Source organism: Pecten maximus, chromosome 5 (assembly GCF_902652985.1).
Source record: "Pecten maximus chromosome 5, xPecMax1.1, whole genome shotgun sequence".
Lineage (NCBI taxonomy): Eukaryota > Metazoa > Mollusca > Bivalvia > Pectinida > Pectinidae > Pecten > Pecten maximus.
This window is the reverse complement of record NC_047019.1, coordinates 10,550,972-10,573,878: the sequence shown is the minus strand read 5'-3', so window position 1 is coordinate 10,573,878 and position 22,907 is coordinate 10,550,972. Positions and strand designations below refer to the sequence as shown.

The window sequence follows — 22,907 nt, the reverse complement described above, 5'->3', positions numbered from 1 at the left end:
ATAGATCCAAATCCAACATCTAGGGCTAATGTATTATATGGTAAAATTTCATATGACAGTCCACTATTCCAACCTATGAACCAAGTCCAATTGTAATATATAGGTCATATACATAGGATCAACAAATCTCTAACATCTAATGGACCTAGTCCAGTGTAATATATAGGTCATAGGATCAACAAATCTCCGACATCTAATGGACCTAATCACGGTGTAATATATAGGTCATAGGATCAACAGATCTCTAACATCTAATGGATCTAGTCACAGTGTAATATATAGACATATACATAGAATCAACAAATCTCAAATATCTAATGGGCCTAGTCACACTGTAATATATAGGTCATAGAGTCAACAAATCTCCAACATCTAATGGACTAAGTCCCAGTGTAATATATAGACATTTACATAGGATCAATAAATCTCCAATATCTAATGGATCTTATCACAGTGTAATATATAGACATATACATAGAATCAACATATCTCCAACATCTAATGGATCTAGTCCCTGTGTAATATATAGGTCATAGGATCAACAAATCCCCAACATCTAATGGACCTAGTCCCTGTGTAATATATAGGTCATAGGATCAACAAATCCCCAACATCTAATGGACCTAGTCACAGTGTAATATATAGGTCATAGGATCAACAAATCTCCAACATCTAATGGACTAAGTCCCAGTGTAATATATAGACATATACATAGAATCAACAAATCCCCAACATCTAATGGATCTAGTCCCTGTGTAATATATAGGTCATAGGATCAACAAATCTCCAACATCTAATGGATCTAGTCCCTGTGTAATATATAGGTCATAGGATCAACAAATCCCCAACATCAAATGGACCTAGTCACAGTGTAATATATAGACATATACATAGGATCAACAAATCTCCAACATCTAATGGACCTAGTCACAGTGTAATATATAGGTCATAGGATCAACAAATCTCCGACATCTAATGGACCTAGTCACAGTGTAATATATAGGTCATAGGATCAACAAATCCCCAACATCTAATAGACCTAGTCCCATTTATACATCTACATATAGGATTTAGTCCAAATGAAATAAATATACAAAAGTAATATAATTATTCTTATTTTCTTTGAAACACACACTCATACCCACCCTCACACACAAATCCTCACCCACACCCTCATACCTACCCTGAAATACACCCTCACCCTAAATAAATCCTCAGTAGACAGATTTTTTTTGTCCTTATTCTTAATGTGCATTTTAGACACTAGATAGTAGTATTTTAGGCACTAGATAGTAGTATTTTCAAGAATAAAAACAATTTCCAAAACAATCCCACAATGTTTGCCAGGCAATATTACTTATTTTATAATTTGAAATCTGATTTTTTTATCTTATTTTTCTCAGACACCTCAATATGAAACACTACAGAAAGTAAATCTGATGTGAAGTTAACTTAAAATTTTAACTCGTATTGGTATTTCAACAGTAAACCAGAGAACTATATACACAGTGTAATTAAGTTAACTAACACCGCAATAGCTCAGTTGGTTAGAACGTCGACCGCGTAACCTCAGGTGAAGATCTGAGGTGTGTGGTTTAACGCTGGCTTAGAAGAGTTCCGACTACAGTAATTACAGACCTGCCAACCTTTCAAATTCAAAAATAGTAATTTGGCCCATTTTTGAGCAAAAAAAGAGTAATTCTTAACAATTCTTGCCAAATCTATTGCATCAAAAAGAGTAATTTGCTACTATTTCGAGAGAAAAAAGAGTAACGACCACCACAAAATAGTAAAGATTACTATAAAATAGTAGTAGTTGGCAGGTCTGTAATTATACTTTGTTTGCACATGTATCACCCTTTGAAAGCATGGCAATGATTGGTTGCTGTTTGTATACATTATTATTTATTTATTATAATTATGTAATCACATTAGAAGGCCTGGCCTGTCTATAGTAAATAAATGGCGTTTGAAGTAGGCCCAAGTGTTTTCTGATTAATTTGGCTGTTCTATTTAGCTGACCGTTGTTCCAACGAAGTGTATAATGCGATTTTTTTCACATTTTTTTTTTAATGTCATAGTGATCAAGCATGAATATAAAGATTGTTTTTTATTTTTTGAAACTGCATCAAAGTGTATTTACATTGGGGTAAGTACATATTTAACATGTTAACCTGTTAGAATGTTGGCAGTTCATTATCACTCAGGATTTGTAAACGATTGTTTTAAATGGCCTGTATTGATTATTTATGTGTTTACCAGGGCAAATAATAGCGTTTTTATTCACTAAACACATTATCAAGATGATCATACAATGGGTTGTTATATTCGTAGTGATCCCCCGACTCTAATGTCTGTTTTTTCAACTCTCTTTCCCTTTTCTCTGTCATTTCCTTTGCCAAGTCTAAAACGGATCGGCCCTCCCATGTCCATATGGTTCTGATGTCATACTTCAGTTTTAATGACTCCATGTATTGTTTCACACGAGTTTCACACTCGGTGAACAAATCTACATCTGAAGTATACATGGCTATATAATGCAGGCAGTGACGGCCCTTGTTATCTAACTCTCTGATTAATTGTGGGACTGACTCGCACAGATAAACACACATCTCCCTGTGTTCAAACATACAACTCACATGTAACACTGTCCGCCCGTAGCTATCTACAACTGTGGTCAGTGCTGGGTATTTCTCACACAAATAAACTAAAAGCTTCTTGCTACCTCCCGCACAACTCTCATGTAATATTGTCCACGCCTTTCCATTTCCATATAACGGTATGTGAGGATCTCTAATTGGAACCCTATAATCATCTTTCCCCCAGCCATACTTATCAACCCTATTATCATCTATCTCCCAGCCATACTTATCAACCCTATTATCATCTATCTCCCAGCCATAGTTATTCACTAACTGAGACATGTACTTACTACACGCACAACTCCTATGAACCACATCTTCTGTCTTACACTTGTGTTGTTCATCCTCATCTCTATACAAAGAGTTCAGTACAGTTCTCTCCACTAACTTGAATATAGAACAGTTTCCTTTCCCTGCTGCTAAATAAAGTGGGGTTTGTCCTGCATGATTAGTGTCATGTACCAAGTCTGGATACTTTTCACACAGCATTGACACCATTTCTACTCTGTTATACTGACACGCCACATGTAGGAAATTGTTATTGTCATTATCCCTGACTGTTAGAGAGACGTCATAATTTTGTAGTTTGTAAAACAGGATTACACTTCCACCCTTCACAACATCTAACAGAATGTTCTTGTCTGGTTTGTCTACCTCACACAGAAGACATAAAACACATTCTTCTGAACTAAAACGACATGCTTCATTTAGCAAGTTAAGTTTTATCTCATCATTCAAGTATTTCACAACTTTCATTAGTACATGCGCATCTCCCTTACCATGACCACCTCTTGTAATCAATGACCACCATCGTGTGTCCTTGTCAGGTTGGACTCCCTTACGCAGAAGATATAAAGCACATTCTTCAGCACAGAAGTAACATGCTTTATTGAGCACCTCAAGTTTATTAACTTCTCTCTCATTTAACAACTCGAAAAATTCCTCAAGAAAGACAGGATCTTTCCATACATCTAGAGAGCCAATACTAATACTTATTTTTTCAAAATCATATCTCTTAACAAAATTGTCTATCCAGGTGGATGAATCTTTTATGTCATTAAAAGGTATCACCTCTGGCACCTCACACTGAAACTCTTGGAGCAGACGTTTACACATGTCTGTATAATCATCAGATGATATGACAACCATATTTTCAAATGTTTTTGAGGTTGTTATATAACGAAGGAAATTTCTGGGACAATTCTGTATGTAACCAACTGGTGTTTTGTCTCCATACAAAAGGGCTACTGTGAAATATATAGAAGAATGATCAAATCTGTACATTTCATCACCAGACAATCGATGTTTCTCCTTCCTTACCAAAAATCCTAGTAATCTTTCAAAACTTTCTTTCACAAATCCTACCTTTTTCTTAAATGTCATTGAGGTTCTGTCAACTTCACAATCAACCAAATTAATATCAAAAGCTTCCTCTAACAATGTTTTGTTTACTTTATCACCATTTGGGTCTAGATCTTTTACCTTTATCTCCCCGCCATTGAGGAACAGAAACAAAATGGCAGAACATTCTGGTAACCTTGAAAATGCTTCTTTCAAAAATTTGACAGGCTTCATAAAGAAATCACTTCGTGTTTTCTGCAACTCATGATCATTAGACTCGCAGAAAAGCTCACAACATTTTGGGAATCCAATATATGGGGCATAAGATAGAATGTTTTCTATTTCTTGCTCTGTCCATGAGAAATTGCCTGGCCTATACCTCTCTAAAAGTTCCCTTTTTTCATCTGCAATTCTGTACTCACCTGAGCTCAGATCAATGATGTAATCTGGAATGAAAATTTCTCCCAAAGAACTCTTTCCCAAAGCATTAAATATTTCATTACGAATTGTAATGAGGAGAAAATTGGCCTGGATTTGTTCACCAACAAAAAGTCTTTGTACATGTTTGAGCCTTTTGTTCCACTCTTGTACATCATTTCTACCTACATCTTCCTCACCAAAAATATCATCAATAAAAGTGACAAGATTAGAATTAGAAGTCATCAATTCAAAATCCTTAATGTCAAAAAGCTGACGGGGTTCTCTGCATTGCTGCTCCTCTATCAGCCAATGAAGGAGTTGAATGGCGGTAGAAGTTTTGCCATCGCCTGTGTTTCCCTTGATGACTAGAACTCTGTTCTTTTGGAGCTTGTCTTTAGCATCGAGGAAAGCTTTGGTCTCCAGGAATTTTTTCTTTTTCTTTTCTATTTCTTCTTTGATCATATCTTTTGTTTCTTCTGTATGAGAAAAAAAATAAGAGAGAAATGGTCATGCAGTGAAATTGATATTTAGATTTACACCTTTTAGAACTTTTATAAGTCATGGATTTGTTTAATAGGGCTAATATTGTAAAATCTACCCGACAGGAAACTCCAAGTTTTCAAACAGGGAATCAACTGCCATAGAATTGATTACCGGTAACTGTATATTACCTATATGACATTTTTTACCATTACATTTGATGACTTGCTATGTCTTTCAATGTCTCAGACATAACATGGGTTGTCTCCCCTTCATTTGTACTATATCAACAAGCATTCTGTGAGTATTGCTAAAACAATAAATGTCCCCTACCGGTGCCCTCAAGTTAAAACTTTAGCCAAATTTGAGTAAAAAAGTTTAGCCAAAACTGAAACATGATCATTTTATGAAAATAAGTTCATTCCAAACAATGTGTAAATTCAACTCTATTGGGTTGAATAAACAATGTTTCCTGCCCCTAAAAGATATTCAGGTATTCTTTTGGTATGTCTACTGTACAGAGTAAAAGAATCTAAAGTGAATTTTTAAGTGAAATGTGTAATAACAGCCTTGGATTGAAATATAAACATGATTCTGCATAGCACAGCATAGTAATAATACCATTATTAAGTGAATGGAGATCGCGAGTCATTACAAAACTTTAACCTCAATAATACAGAGTAAAACAGTTAAGTCCATAATATGGAATAAAATTCAAAAAGTGAAAATATTTTTGTTTTCATTTTTAACTGTACAAAAGTAGTGACACACACCCAAAGAACCTCTATGCAAAGAATCAGCATCCTAATACTATTATTAAGTGAATGGTGTGCCATTATAAAACTTTAACCAAAACTTTAACCTGAAGAATACAGAGAAAACAGTTAAGTTCATAATATGTAGAAAATTTCATTTTTTTTTTTTCATTTTTAACTGTACAAAAGTAATGCCACACACCCAAAGAACCTCTATGCAAAGAATCAGCACCCTAATGCCATTATTTAGTGAATGGCGTACCATTATAAAACTTTAACAAAAACTTTAACCGGACAGACGGCCTGACGGACAGAGTAGACAGACGGACGAGCCAAAACCTATAGTCCCCCCCAGTTTCACCGGTAGGGGACTAATAACTGCATGATAAACAAGAGCTTTGCGGGGCAGAACAATATACGTCCATCGAATACCATATAGTGTTTTATACTATCTTGCATGAAAAGAAGATTTGCATCACCTTATGAGTGGCATGCTAGAAATCTCATGATCACCTGTCACTGTAATTCAGTCATGATCAATGTTTGATTTTCTAACAGTTTGAGAAAAACAAGTAATCAAAAGTCTCACCAACTCAAATATAACTTTAAATATGACTGTAAAGCCTACCAAACAAGGAAATTAATTGACAGAAAACTAAAACAAGAGATCCCAGAGGGATCTTGGCGCCCACCATTGAATGTTCTTCATAGGTTCCATGTCAGATTGATCTTTTCTCTACTTTTCTCTTCTTCTAAGTCTTACTAATCTGTGTAAATTCAGATGAAACCTAGTACTTTTCAAACAAGGGAAACCTATATATAAAATTTAAGATTTAGGCACCAAGGGGAACCTATATGGAATTTGAGAAAGATTCCTTCAGTACTTTCTGAGAAATAGCGATAACAAACTTCAATTGTCAAATCCAAGAATGCTGCCTGTCGGCCATGTTGTTTTCCGATCAGTCCCAAAATGCAATATGCATAACTAGGCACCAAGGGGAACCTACATATGAAATTTGAGAAATATCCCTTCAGTCCTTTCTCAGAAATAGCGATAACAAACTTCAATGGTCAAAATCCAAGATGGCTGCCTGTCGGCCATGTTGTTTTCCGATCGGTCCCAAAATGCAATATGCATAACTAGGCACCAAGGGGAACCTACATATGAAATTTCAGGAAGATCCCTTAAGTCCTTTCTCAGGAATAGCGATAACAAACTTCAATGGTCAAAATCCAAGATGGCTGCCTGTCGGCCATGTTGTTTTCCGATCGGTCCTAAAATGCAATATGCATAACTAGGCACCAAGGGGAACCTACATATGAAATTTGAGAAATATCCCTTCAGTCCTTTCTCAGAAAAAGCGATAACAAACTTCAATGGTCAAAATCCAAGATGGCTGCCTGTCGGCCATGTTGTTTTCCGATCGGTCCCAAAATGCAATATGCATAACAAGCCACCAAGGGGAACCTACATATGAAATTTGAGAAAGATCCCTTCAGTGCTTTCTGAGAAATAGCGATAACAAACTTCAATGGTCAAAATCCAAGATGGCTGCCTGTCGGCCATGTTGTTTTCCGATCGGTCCCAAAATGCAATATGCATAACTAGGCACCAAGGCGAACCTACATATGAAATTTGAGAAAGATCCCTTCAGTGCTTTCTGAGAAATAGCGATAACAAACTTCAATGGTCAAAATCCAAGATGGCTGCCTATCGGCCATGTTGTTTTCCGATCGGTCCCAAAATGCAATACGCATAACTAGGCACCAAGGGGAACCTACATATGAAATTTGAGAAAGATCCCTTCAGTACTTTCTGAGAAATGCGATAACAAACTTCAATGGTCAAAATCCAAGATGGCTGCCTGTCGGCCATGTTGTTTTCCGATCGGTCCCAAAATGCAATATGCATAACTAGGCACCAAGGGGAACCTACATATGAAATTTGAGAAATATCCCTTCAGTCCTTTCTCAGAAATAGCGATAACAAACTTCAATGGTCAAAATCCAAGATGGCTGCCTGTCGGCCATGTCGTTTTCCGATCAGTCCCTAAATGCAATATGCATAACTAGGCACCAAGGGGAACCTACATATGAAATTTGAGAAAGATCCCTTCAGTACTTTCTGAGGATTAGCGATAACAAGAATTGTTTACGGACGGACAGATGGACGGACGGGCGGACCACGGACCACGGACGCAGGGCGATTTGAATAGCCCACCATCTGATGATGGTGGGCTAAAAACGAGATCCTCAAAAAGATTCAAATATAATAGATATAAGCAACAAGGGCCCAATGGGCCCGAATCGCCCACCTGCAATGTGGTGATCTTTACATGGATTGATCCTGCAGTTATTTGAAGTCTTTAAGTGCGATAGCATATTCAACTCTTGTGATTTTTAAATCATGGCCTACTTGACCCCTATGTAATGTAGGTCAAGGCCATAGATTTGCTCAAATATTGTAGACTTTTTATCTCTGGGCACTTAAGCTATTCAGAAGTCATTGAATGTTTCAAGCACATTTGACCCACATGACCTTGAATGTGAGCCGATGTCATGGTCATTTATTTAAACAAACTAGGTAGCCCTCTATCTAAGCATTCTACAGACCAAATATCAAATATCTGGGACTCTTGGTAATTGAGAAGAAGTTGTTTAAAGATTTTAGCCTATCTGACCCCTGTGACCTTGAATGAAGTTCAAGGTCATTCATTTTAACAAACTTGGTAGCCCTTCACACCAGCATGCTACAGATCCAATATTAATTCAATGGGGATTTTGGCTAAATTTCAGAAGAAGTTGGTTAAAGATTTGAGCCTATTTGACACCTGTGACATATTTGACGTCTGTGATCTTGAATGAATTCGAAGGTCAAGGTAATTTATTTGAACAAACTTTGTAGCCCTTTACCCCAGCATGCTACATACCGAATATCAACTCCCTGGGACTATTGGTTATTGAGAAGAAGTTGTTTAAATGGAAAGGTTGACACCGGACGGACATTGGGCTACAGCATAAGCTCACTTGCCCTTGGGGCAGTTGAGCTAAAAAACAAATAAACATTTCTATCATACAATGTAATGGTACCGTAGAATTATTTCACCAGACAATGATCATGACCCATCATGTGATTGCTGCCACTAGGTACTGTACTGTATTAAAGTGGAACATGAAACTGAGACAGATTTGATTTGAATTATACAGGAGATAAATCCGACGTCAGCATGCATCCTCTGATCAATAAATCACTGATGTTTAATCCTATATTTTGAATTATGTTGGTACTGCTGGTCCCAAATATTGAGAATCGTTTGCATTTTTGCACATCAACAACACTCACTTATCAAAGGCAGTAGATCAGCATGGATTTCTGTAAAATAAAAAATTCATATTAAATACTTGTACATTAAAATACCGATGTCAGAGTTTAAAGAAAATTATTTTGTACATTATTAAATACAAATTACATACAGTCAAACCTCGATGATTCGAACTTCGTTGATTCGAATTTCTCGCTGTATCGAACTTTTTGCTTGGTCCCGAATTTCCTTACTATATAACGCTACTAACGAACCTATGCATGATTCGAATTTTTATAAATCGAAGTTTTCGATGTATCGAACTTTTTTCATGGCCCGTTAGCTATGATGTCATAGGTAATTGACATCTCATGATTCGAACAAAAGTTTACCTGTACTGACCACTGGACAGGTGTTGGTCGTGACCCCCGCGGCAAGATTTCACACTTCTCCCCTAGATGCCCTTACTGACAATAGGGATAACGATAGCGTGTGTTGTCACTCCCGATCATGGGGTTAATTAATAATCAGACCAATTTGATAGATAAAAGGTGTATTTAGAAGCCATGACATTTAATCACTCCGGTAAAACATTTCGGTAGTCGTCTCTGATAATCTTCGCCGCCATTGAAATCAGCGGTCTGTGAGTAAATTTTACGGAACTATAAAACAAGCGGACCAATTTTAAACACAAACAATTAGCGATGTCTTCACTCATAAGTGTCACATTGCAAACTTATACATAAATATCCAAGTAAATCGATTATTTGTCATTCAATCATGCATTCTCCAACCGATCGGCATTCCGTATTTTATATGCACATAACGTAACCGCACGTGTCTTTAGCAGAAAAGCCTAACGACTTACGTAAGTGTGCATTAATTGTACTTCTTTTGCTTTATCTGTTAAACGCGATATAAGTGTTTTGTAACCGATACATAGTTTGTTTAATTAATAAAATGCTTAGGTATAATTAATGAAAAGTATTTTTATTTTGTTGTGTTTGAGGTATAAATTAACTTTTGAGCCTGACAGGCGACGATCATCACGAAGACACCGATGACATGTAACGTTAACATATATGGTCATTATCAAGAAAACATCGATCTATTGTCAACCATGAATAATTCGAAGTCCCGCTGTTTCGAAGTTTTTCTGTTAGTCCCTTGAACTTCGAAACATCGAAGTTTGACTGTATTTATGTCTAATGCATGGATCTTGTCCAGACTGTCTTCTATCAAAACAAGGAAACTCTGACAATATAATACACAGTACATGTTGCATGTTTATACTTAGTCTAGCAGAATTTAATATCACATTCAACTGTTTTCTAACTTATCAATACATGTACGTTTGTATTTACTTGTTTTCATGATAACCCTTCACTACAAAAGATTCACCAAATTAATTATTACTTAATATCAGGGAAAAATAATCTCCATTATCCCAAGCCAGCTATATTCCAGGCACATTACTGGTACAGGACTATCCAGTCACATTACTGGTACAGGACTATCCAGTCGCATTACTGGTACGGGACTATCCAGTCATATTACTGGTACAGTACTATCCAGTCACATTACTGGTACAGGACTATCTAGTCACATTACTGGTACGGGACTATCCAGTCACATTACTGGTACAGTACTATCCAGTCACATTACTGGTACAGGACTATCTAGTCACATTACTGGTACAGGTCTATCCAGTCACATTACTGGTACAGGACTATCGAGTCACATTACTGGTAGAACCATTTGGTCATGTTACTGGTACAGGACTATTCAGTCACATTACAGGTACGGGACTATCCAGTCACATTACTGGTAAAGGACTATCCAGTCACATTACTGGTACAGGACTATCCGGTCACATTACTGGTACAGGACTATCTAGTCACATTACTGGTACAGGACTATCTAGTCACATTACTGGTACAGGGATATCCAGTCAGATTACTGGTACAGAACTATCCAGTCACATTACTGGTGCGGGACTATCCAGTCACATTACTGGTACAGGACTATCAAGTCACATTACTGGTACAGGACTATCAAGTCACATTACAGGTACAAGACTATCCAGTCACATTACTGGTACAGGACTATCCAGTCACATTACTGGTACAGGACTATCAAGTCACATTACAGGTACAAGACTATCCAGTCACATTACTGGTACAGGACTATCCAGACACATTACTGGTACAGGACTATCAAGTCACATTACTAGAACAGGACTATCCAGTCACATTACTGGTACAGGACTATCTAGTCACATTACTGGTACAGGACAATGCGGTCACATTACTGGTACAGGACTATCAAGTCACATTACTGGTACAGGACTATCCAGTCACATTACTGGTACAGGACTATCTAGTCACATTACTGGTACAGGATTATCAAGTCACATTACTGGTACAGGACTTTCCAGTCACATTACTGGTACATGACCATCCAGTCACATTACTGGTACAGGATTATCTAGTCACATTCCTGGTACAGGACTATCCAGTCACATTACTGGTACAGGACTATCAAGTCACATTACTGGTACAGGACTTTCCAGTCACATTACTGGTACATGACCATCCAGTCACATTACTGGTACAGAACTATCCAGTCACATTACTGGTACAGGACTATCTAGTCACATTACTGGTACAGGACTCTCTAGTCACATTACTGGTACAGGACTTTCCAGTCACATTCCCTGTACAGGACTATCCAGTCACATTACTGGTACAGGACTCAAGTCACATTACTTGTACAGGACTATCAAGTCACATTACTGGTACAGGACTATCCAGTCACATTACTGGTACAGGACTTTCCAGTCACATTACTGGTACAGGACTTTCCAGTCACATTACTTGTACAGGACTATCCAGTCACATTAATGGTACAGAACTATCCAGTCACATTACTGGTACAGGACTATCCAGTCACATTACTGGTACAGGACTTTCCAGTCACATTACTGGTACAGGACTATCAAGTCACATTACAGGTACAGGACTATCCAGTCACATTACTAGAACAGGACTATCCAGTCACATTATAGGTACAGGACTATTTGGTCATATTACTGGTACAGGGCTAACCAATAAATCTAACAGAACTAAGAATCAAGTTATATTAACATATCTGCACATTGATATAAAAAATAAAGGCCCGAGAAAAACTACAGCTGTTAAACTAACCTTGGGCGGGACTTGTGCTGGCTGCTGGGACATCCATGACAGAGGGATTACCTTAAAAAGCAGAAGAAAAAGTTGATACAAACTAAAATAGCTGAAATTGATTTTACCCAGAAGGCCTAAGGAACCTGGATGGTATGCCTTGATATTGCATAAATCATAAAATTTATGAAAAAAAAATCATAAATATTTCTGATTTTGGGATCCACCTCTGTCTCGGTACCACACAAGGAAATCCAACAATTTCCTTTAACTAACTCCAGCTTAAACTATAGGTAGTACAAATGTGACTAAAAGAAAATTCTGTTCAAAAGGACTAAACTTATGATAATAAAAAACATTCAGTTCCTATATCATCCAAGGATGCTGTAGATAAAATTTGATCCATTCAGTGGTTCGATCAGTACTGGAACTGATTTAAAGAAGAAATAACATCTACTTTCCCTACTGCATTGGTACCATATACCTCCAGACCTGAACTCAAGGGAGGCTATTTATAAATACAACAATGGATCGTTTTCATTATCTAATGCTACTGACCAAATTTGATCACCGGTTCAGGACTTTAAGTAGCAATTTATAGGATTAATTTCTATTTCTTCTATATTGCTGTCACCCCTTTATTATCCCTTTAACAACAAGTGGAATCAATGATTGCGAAAGCACACCGGCAGTGACATTGAAAACCATGACTGCGCATCATGTTTCAAAATTGCTACCATGGCTGCAATGTAGAAACTTTTACATGGCCAAAAATAATGTCACTTTGTTCGCTCCCCTTCCTTAACAATCCCACCAATTTTCAGCTTTATAGTAACAGTGTTATTGGAGAAGACGTTTAAAATGTTGGCTTCAAGATGGCAGCCATCTTGGATTTTGGATTGACCCAAAGAATACAACATTTTGTCAGTCCATCTAGGGACCCTTTCAGCTAAGTTAGAGCTGAATCCCACATGTGAAATTTTAGAAGTTTAAAATTTGGAAAGTTTATACACGGCTGATGAAGATGGATGAAGCACAATGACTATAGGTCATCCCAACCCTTTGGGTTGGGGTTAGAGGTTAGATGACCTAAAAACTTATATTTATACTTTTAAAATATGAATTATAAAATCTTCATTGTCAATATCAATTTAGATATTTTTACTGTTTATGTCAGTGAAAAGCCTTTACCTCCATTCAGGATATCTTGAATTTGTTTCTCCATTTCTTGCACTTCAGTAGCCAGCCTAGGATGAATTTTTTCCAATTTTACTGCAAAAAACTTGTAGTTTCCCACAGATATCTTCTTATCGTTCTCAAGTTGTTGAAATAGATCTGCCATAGTTTTAATATTCTCATGTTGTCTTGAAGTAAAAGGACAACCTATAAACAGATTCTTCAACTTAACAAACTCTTCCTCCTTAAGTCCATCATCCAGATGCAAGGCCAACTCATTTTGGGCACCAATGGCTTCCTCTTCATTTTCTGTGACTACTTGTTTTGTGGCCATATTGAATTGTTTCTTTTATACCTGAAAAGAGACATACACATTACGAAGACCTCAAACAGAAAACAAGAGACCAAGAGGGCCTGCAGCGCTCACAATGAGATCTTGACACCCACCACTAAATTATCTTCCTGGGTTTAATTCATGACTCATTTCTTCTCTACTTTTCCCCATCTTTCCTCTCTTGCTCTTAAGACATAACAAGTGAAACCTCCATAAATGTAAGAGATGTAAGGGAGATTTAAGAGAATATTTCTGAAAAGAATGTTGGTAGTGTTTAATTACAATACACTTAACGAGCTTACAGCATGTATTTCAGTATTGACTTCTCATTTGGACAGCCTCTTGTGTTATCCATACGCCATTATAAGAGCTTTTAAGTATATATCTGTCTGATGTGAAAAAAGGTTCCCATGCTTCAGCAAAGGAAAATTTCTCAGAGGAATTTTAGCACCAACCATTAAATGATCTAGATAAGTCCTATAAAATCCTCTCAACAGATTTTTCCTATACTTTCCCTTCTTTCTCTTTTTCCGTTAGATATGCAAATCATTTGTAAACATATGGAACCTACATACTGTATAGTTGTTTAATTTCGCGGGGTGAAAATTTCGCGTTTTTCTGTTCAGGACTATTTCGCGGGGAGAAAATTTCGCGCATTTTCAATTTCTTACAAAAATGAATTAGTCCGAGTTATCTTTCTTGACATAGGTATCACATACATATTATAGTGTAACCATTCGTAACTCCTCGGGGGATTATAAAGGTTAATACGATACCCGAGTAAACCAGCGTGAACAAAGGACAGCCACAGGTAAGAACAGGTAAGGATTACAGAGTGAATTGTGTTCATAACTAAATTCATTTTGCAATTGTGAGTTAGCGTTGTGTCTCAGTTTTCTGTAATGATTTGGAACGTGTAGACGTACATATGGAGAATTGGTTGAAATACGGGAAACTTGGAGTGAAACCTCCATCATCTCCACTTTTACCTGATCCACGCAATGTTGCAGAGGCCGATCCCGATCTTGCAGTCGTTTATACGAAATGTAACGAGGAAGTCTCAAAACATACATAAATACAACAAATGTTCATACCCCAAAGAAGAGAAAACGAGGGGATTACGGAAGCCATTCGCCGGAACAAAGGGCAAAATTGGCGAAATATACATAGACAATGGGCCAGCAAAAGCTGCAAAGCATTTCACAAAAATCCTTGGTCGTCCAATCAACGAATCTACCTTAAGAAGCATAAAATAACAATACATACAATCTCCAGATAAGTCAAAATCTTCAATTTTGTCTTGTTCACCTCGAGGCAGGCCATTAAAATTGGAATATATGATGAAATTGTGAGACATTATTTGAGAGAATTACGGAAATCTGGCGGTGTTGTTAACACACAAATCGTATTGGAGCGGCCCGTGGTGTTATTTTGAACAAGAATAAAACTTTGTTAAGGGAATATGGAGGTCCTGTGGAAATTAACAAAGAATGGGCCAAGTCTTTGATGAGAAGAATGGGTCTATCAAAACGAAAGGCAACTAAAGGTGTCAAAAATATTCCTGGAGATTTTGAGGAAATAAAAACTGTGTTCAATCGGAGAATGGAAAAGATAATTAAAGATGACACGTTCCTGACCAGCTGGTCATTAACTGGGACCAGACAGGTGTGCCATTTGTACCCTGCGGCAATTGGACAATGGCTGATACAGGTAAGTTTTTACATGTATAATAGCGCGGACTACAATTAATTGAACCGTGTATAAGCTGCCCTAATAACCAGAAGCTTGTATGTATTAACACTTCTCATATTTTTAAGAAATATACTCACGTTTGTTTAAACACGGTCATTTTCAAAACCCGTTAATTACCATTCCACTAAATAGCTACATTATATAATATTCGTTTTGATTACAAAATTGTTTGTATTGCAGGGTCTAAACAAGTTCCTATAACGGGAAGCGACGACAAGCGTCAAATTACAACACTACTTGGTATAGCAAAAGATGGGTCTGTGCTACCACCACAAGTGATTTATCAGGGGAAAACTGACTTATGTCACCCACAATTCACATTCCCTTCATAATGGAATATCACTCATACGGAGAGTCACTGGAGCAGAGTCGATGTTGGAATATGTCAATAAAGTCATAGTTCCGTACGTTGATAATGCTCATGATGAACTCGATCTGCCTATAAAATCAAAGGCTATTTGTATCTTTGATGTGTACAAGGCTCACAGTGGTGATGATCTGTTAAAACTTTTAGCAAGGAACAGTATACGTGTGGCGTATGTACCCGCCTGTTGTACCGACCAGCTACAACCCCTTGACCTTATCCCGAACAACATTTTTAAATGTCATCTGAAATCGGAGTTTCAGTCTTATTACGCAAATGAAATCCAAAAACAACTGGAAAAGGAAAATGACATCAATGGTGTAAAAATTGACTTGAAACTATCAAATACCAAGCCGTTGCATGCATCGTGGCTTGTAGCCGCAGTTGACAAACTTGCAAACGATAAGGCCATGCTACGCAATGCTTTTACCCTTGCCGGACTTTAATTAATATGTATTCAGTATACATGTATATAAATGGTTTTAATATTTTATGTGACTTTTAATACCATATAGGGAAATAGTAGAAGTTATACTTACGATGTACACATTTTATGCGACTCTAATATGATATCGTGAAACTGTAGAAACTACATGTATACTTACGATGTACATGTTCTGCTTAACAATATGCTTTAAATAAAGATTGTTTATTATTCATTGTCATAGTTGTCACTTATAGTTATCACAAGGTGAAAAATATTCACGGGTATTTAATTTCGCGGACATTACCTTGACCGCGAATATAGCGAAATTAAATTCCCCCACGAATAAAAGCAACTATACAGTAGTAGTCTAAAAAAGATCTAGGAACATTCTGAAAGGTTTGGTTTGTTTTTGTTTAACGTCCTATTAACAGCCAGGGTCATTTAAGGATGTGCCAGGTTTTGGAGGTGGAGGAAAGCCAGAGTACCCGGAGAAAAAACCACCGGCCTACAGTCATTACCTGGCAACTGCCCCACGTAGGTTTCGAACTTGGACCCAGAGGTGGAGGCCTAGTGAAAAAGTGTTGTCTGAAAGGAATCAAAGGCAAAAATCTAAGAAGGTTTCTTGTTGCCATTTTAATTTATTTTCCTTATCAAACTCAAAATTGAATTGGCACAAGTACTAGAGATCAAGAGGAACCCACGTATGAAGTTTGGAGAATATCCATCTAGTTCTTTCCAAGAAATAGCAATAAACTAATTTTGACTGTCAAAATACAAGATGACCATTTTCCTAATTCCCAATAAGACTTAAAATTCAATGGACACAAATAGGGACCAAGGAGAACTTATATGTAAAGTTTGAGAAATATCCCTCCAGTAAATTTCAAGACATACATGTAGCGATAATATTATTCAACTGTGAAAATCCAAGATGGTCACCTATCTGCCATTTTGTTATCCAAATCAGACTCAAAATTGATGATTATCAATAATCAAAATAGAAAGTTGCTGCAGAGAAATTCTCCCTTCACAGCAGATTGTCTCCCTTGATATGCTGGCATATCTGACCTTAAATGCATCAAAAGAAACAAAGTGACATAGTGTATTCTCCCGATTTTGGAGAATATGTCTTGATAACCCCGTATGGAGCCCCTATTCATCTTGTTAGATTCACTTAGGCCTATGACAGGTAACGCTTGCTGGCTGGTGAAAGACATATGTGTGGGGCATTGGTCAGTTAACTGACCTGCTCACAGACCGTAACGAAATTCTGACACTTCACTGACTGCAAGGGTGACAATACCCCGATAAATAAACAATTAATTCAAACCAATTAAGCTGAGGACGCGTGGTGATGGTTTTGTAGCAGGTCAGTCATGGTTGATTAAACGCTTGTAAATGGCTTTGTATAATGCCTTTGATGTCAAGCGCATAAACGACCTCTACTTGACAGTATATCTCCGACAGAAAACAACACTGGCAATGTTATCAACGGAGTATCAAATTTGACAGATTACTTATTGAAATGTTAACTACATTTAAACATTGGCTGATCTTTAGATAATTAGCACAAGGAAATAAATTCACAATAACGACCATATAGACCGAAGGCCTGGTTGCCGGTAGGTAACTATGGGCGGCCGTTTTAGGATAAAATACAGACACTACTTAAGTGCAAAAAAAGCCAAATGGCCATTATGTTCTTTTTACACTTAAGTGCAAAAGATTTGCACTTAAGTGTCAAAAAAATTATTTGCACTTAAGTGCAAAAAAATGAAACGGTTTCCAACAAGAAATTCACCTACCGAAGTAATTTTTTCGACTGGTCCAAAATGAAGTACAATGATTGGTCGACCAATGGGCGAAGTTCTATCAATTTCGTATCGACCAATCAAATCATGCATACTGTCGCAGTGTGCCCTAGCGATACGTAAACAATATGGCGGCTTCTATATAACCTCGTGTTAATCTTGTAACCGAGCGACTCGTCGGCTGAAAGGCCGTAATAGCGGACGTAAAACCCATAAATAAATAGATAAATAAATTATAACCGACAAATGTCGCCCGAGACACGAATTTCATGCAGGTGTCCTCAGTTGAAACAAATGCTCGGCAATTAATATAAAGATAGAATGTAAACAATTTTATCGAAATTAGCTGTAGTGATGAGGGAAGTAACCCGTACATATAGAAGTGAAACAATTATATAAAAAAAGCTTTGTTGCTTTGAAATGGTACAATCGATCAATGTGAAATATAAACCATAATAGAAGGTTTTTTACAGTAGACCTTCTTTGACCACGTCGTCCAGTATATGTTTGGTAACAAGTTATAATTATGGTAATATTACATAGTACTGTCTTTACCACGCAAATATCTATGAATTTACTTACTTTTTGTGGAAATAAATGCAACTGCATTTGACTTGAATGCAAAGCTGAAAACCAGAGCTTGAAACTGTGCTGGTTGAATTATTATGTCACACCCCAAGTATTGATTAAAGAAATATTCCTATTTTGCAAAGAGTATCACATGTCATTGCGAATATCGACATTTCCGGAGTGTAGCATGATAAATGGGATTAACTGTAACATTTACATGTATGACCAAAATAATGTAAACAGTGAAGGAATAAGGACACTTCACATGCTTTTATGTATTAATTTAGACATATTTACAATTACAGGAAATTCTTAGTAAAAAATATAAAGTAAAAGCCTCCTCCCCCCTCCCAGGCCTGATAATGTAAATGGATGATAATCTAGGGACAAATTTATAGTTTTTTGCACTTAAGTGTAAAAAAAGTTTTTTGCACTTAAGTGTAAAAAAAAAGTTTTTTGCACTTAAGTGTAAAAAAAAAAGTTTTTTGCACTTAAGTGTAAAAAAAAAGTGTTTTGCACTTAAGTGTAAAAAAAGTTTTTTTGCACTTAAGTGTAAAAAAAAAAGTTTTTCGCACTTAAGTGTAAAAAAAAGTTTTTTGCACTTAAGTGTAAAAAAAGTTTTTTGCTATGCTACTCCTCTTGAGAGATATTGTCATGGTTTCCTTAAGGAAAATAATGATAACAAATGTGTTTTAGAAAAGAAAATATCAAAATCTCTATTTGTTGAGTAATTCCCAAAATGCAAGTAAAACCCCTATGCGCAGACAAGGGATAACATTTGTGTTGTTTAGTGCTAAAGAGTTCTAGTATTACTGGAACGATCCATTTTGAAGAGAGGGATACGAAGAATTTTTTTGCACTTATGTGCACAGGTACATAATGTAAAAAGATTACTACATAATGGCAAAAGAGGTTTTTTTGCATTATGTGGTTTTTGCACTTAAGTGCAAAAGTTTTTGCACTTAAGTAGTGTCTGTATTTTATCCTAAAACGGCCGCCCATAGGTAACGTCGTTTCAATCACCGTAGCATCAGCATACTTATAGTGTCAATTAGCAGAGACTTATTTTGGCTGAAACTTTCCCAATTCACATTTTGAAAGACAAAAACATGTCCACAAATACTCACTTTCTTAAACTAAATACTGTCATGTTAAAACTTTGAATTTAAGTATCAGTCCCCACCTACAAAGTACTGAGTTGTAAGCATATAGTGAATACAACTGCAGGTACAGCCCTTTTTTTTTTGTATTATTGTCTTTGTTGTAATCCAAAGGAAACATTTGAAATTTCATTCAGATATTATATTGTACTCTAGATATTTATCGTGACATTTTAGGTATTTTTTTTTTAAGTTTACTGCTGGAGAGAAAGCTTGATAGAAAGTGATATCATTGTGATAATTTGCATTTAATTGACTGACATCTATCTTACAACATAATTTTCATAACACATCTAAGTAAATACTTTTATTTAGAGTGAACAGTGAGTTAAATCATATCCAGAAATAATTAAAAATGATGTACTTTTTCAGCTATTTTTTGTAACTTGTTGCTTATATAATTATCTTTCCAAACTTGAATAAAAAAGATCATTGGCCAAGCTTGAAATAAGTTTTTTCCCACCTTTTTTTCTGTGAGGGAAGGAAGCTTAAGTGTTCATGCAAGGAATTTATTTTCCAATAGCAAATTATCTCCCCTTAGTTTTTGTTTGCTAAATGTGTCGCGCGTGAAATGTGTTTTCCGGTCAAAAAAGTCACTCACGCACTTTCTCCCCCATGAGAATTTTAAAAAGTTGGCAAGTATGAAAGTCCTCATCCTGAACTGAAGCCCTGCTTTAATTACCTTAAGTTATATACATGATGTACCAATTATCTTCAAACTTGGTACATTTGTGGAACCAGTATGTATCTAGAACATTAAACCATGTACTGAAATATTGATTTGACATATTTTTTATGAAATTTTTCAAATAATGTTGTAGTAAAACCATAGAGTTAGCAACTTAGTTGTTTATATCAATTTAGCCAAATTGACCTCTTTTGGCCCCGCCCCTCAGCCCCCAGGTGGGTCAGCCCAACCATTTGTACAATTTTTAATCCCGACCCCATAATGATGCTACCAGTCAAATTTTGTTAAATTCTGATCTGCGGACAGTTTTGAAGAAGAGGTCAATTGTTGACGAACAGACAGATTGACAGCCGGACGCCGGACCCTACGGTATGACATATAAGCTTCGGACCTGGTAAGCTAAATATCACAAGATATCCAAGAGGGATTGTGGCACCAACCATTAAATGATCTTAAGTCCTATGAAGGAAGGATGTATAACTTTCCCCTTCATTCCTCTCTTGATCTTTCTTTTAATCATTTGATATCAAAAACATGGGGAACACACATAAAAAATTAAGAAAGATCCAAAAATCGATAACAATTTTCAACTGTTAAAATCCAAGACATCCTCAATACCCCAGGGGTAATGATCAGATACACTCTCTTCACCCCTGGAATATCTCACAGCAAAATCAATTACATGTATGTCATTATGTTGGGTTGGTATGACATTATGTTGGGGTTGTATGTTATTATGTTGGGTTGACATGTCATTATGTTGGGTTGACATGTCAATATGTTGGGTTGACATGTCAATATGTTGTTCAGATGACATGCCAAAATATTGGGTGGATATCAGAATAAATTGGGTTCAATTCCATATATAGCTTGATAACTTACAGCGATTTAAAGGATTTTCCCTCTATTTCCACTATAATTGGGCCCCGCCCCAAGGGGCCAGAGTCACTGTTTATGCAAAATCTATTCCCCTTACCCCAAGGATGGTTTTGATCAAATAGGGTTCATATGCACAGAAATGCACTGCGCTGGGGATCTTTCCTTTACCATTGTTTACTTCCGTGTTTTAGCGGCAGTTAAGAACTTTTTTTTGTACGCCCTTCAAATGTATGATTCTAAGTTAATATGGCAAATGTAAGTATATGCAGATTTATTTCAGCATATTTTAATCTTGTCTGTCGATTTACAAACACAAAAATGTTTTTTGAAAGAAATATGAACTTTTTAAAAAAAGGTGTCTTTTCGTGATGCCATTGACCCATTCTACTTTCATTTTAGATAGAGGTTCTTGAGTTTGTAAAGGTAAAAGTACTCAATTATCATATTAATGTTATCAACCAAACTAAAATAATATGCTCCCTTTCTGCCTTGTCGATGATTGGGCTTATGTGTTAATATACAGTTATTTAAATTATTGGAGCTTCTTATTAAAATATTCTTGATGGAAATGGTAAAATATTGTCTTATTTTGATAATATGTCAAAATTATCACAGGTCAGCTGGCTAGATTATATTGCTGGCTAAATTATATTTCAAATTATGCTTTTACGTTACCTGGGTCCCTTCTGCAGACGACAATATGCAAAATTCTAGTTTCGTTTTGAAAACGAGCTTATTCTAAAATTCTATATTTAGCATCACCGAAGAGGGACGCAGTGGTTTTTCAAGGCTCCATCGCAGGCGATCGATTGAAAACTATAGCCCTATATGGTGGGTGCATTCCGACACTGCGGTGGTAGTTGCAGGATAAATACATTTCTATCTGTATCACTAAAATAACATATGAAAGACTGACGCCATTTTGCGATTACCTGTTGAGTCTGGGTAATGCACCGTAAGTTTAGACGAGGAATTTCGTGGTTTCTTGTCATTTTCTCTAGACTGGTTGAATGAACTCGAATGAGGAAGCAAACAGCTGAATAGGCTAAACTCACCCGAACGAGGCCAAGAGTACTTTCAACGGTGATAATAATTACAGCCCATTCGAGCCGTTGGCCCGGTACCGCCCGGGGAACATACAGCATATTGAGTGCCATGGCTCTTTGAATATCGATAAAGTTGTGCCTCCTGGAAGTTAGTGATGTTGCAATGGCTTTGTTATTTGGAATCTTTGGCCACCCAGCGTTTCAGCACGCAAAACAAAATTATATCTGTTTTCAAGAATCATTTTGGTGATAATAGACTAGAGCTAGAGCTGCATTTGAATAAGGAATATATTTTTTTATGAATGTGTCATTTGAACAGATACATTTTGCATTTACCGCTACATATTGACCAATTACATACATTTTTTTTGTACTTCATCTTGACCCGTAACGCCACCTGTCGCGTCATATCTGGGGCCAAAAGAATAGTATACGGCTATGCCGCAAAAAAAAAATAAATAAAAAAATAAAGAACAAAGACAATTTGTCAACTGATAAAAATCCTATTCGTAACATTGATTTTTAAAAGTATAGAGTTTTTCATTCTTTCTTTTCACATGTTTCTGAAAAGTATG

The 22,907-nt window shown here is 36.5% G+C and overlaps 1 protein-coding gene across 1 annotated transcript; it reads right to left on the bottom strand.

Annotated features, from left to right (window-relative positions):
- Positions 1–1,683: 1,683 nt before the first annotated feature.
- On the bottom strand, positions 1,684–22,336 carry LOC117327114. Its single transcript, XM_033883953.1, has 5 exons — positions 22,219–22,336; positions 13,317–13,656; positions 12,147–12,197; positions 8,982–9,011; positions 1,684–4,879 (listed from the first exon to the last, which is right to left on the bottom strand). The coding sequence occupies exons 2-5, from the start codon at positions 13,633–13,635 to the stop codon at positions 2,280–2,282; spliced, it is 3,000 nt and encodes a 999-aa protein (XP_033739844.1). The 5' UTR covers positions 13,636–13,656; positions 22,219–22,336; the 3' UTR covers positions 1,684–2,279.
- Positions 22,337–22,907: the final 571 nt, after the last annotated feature.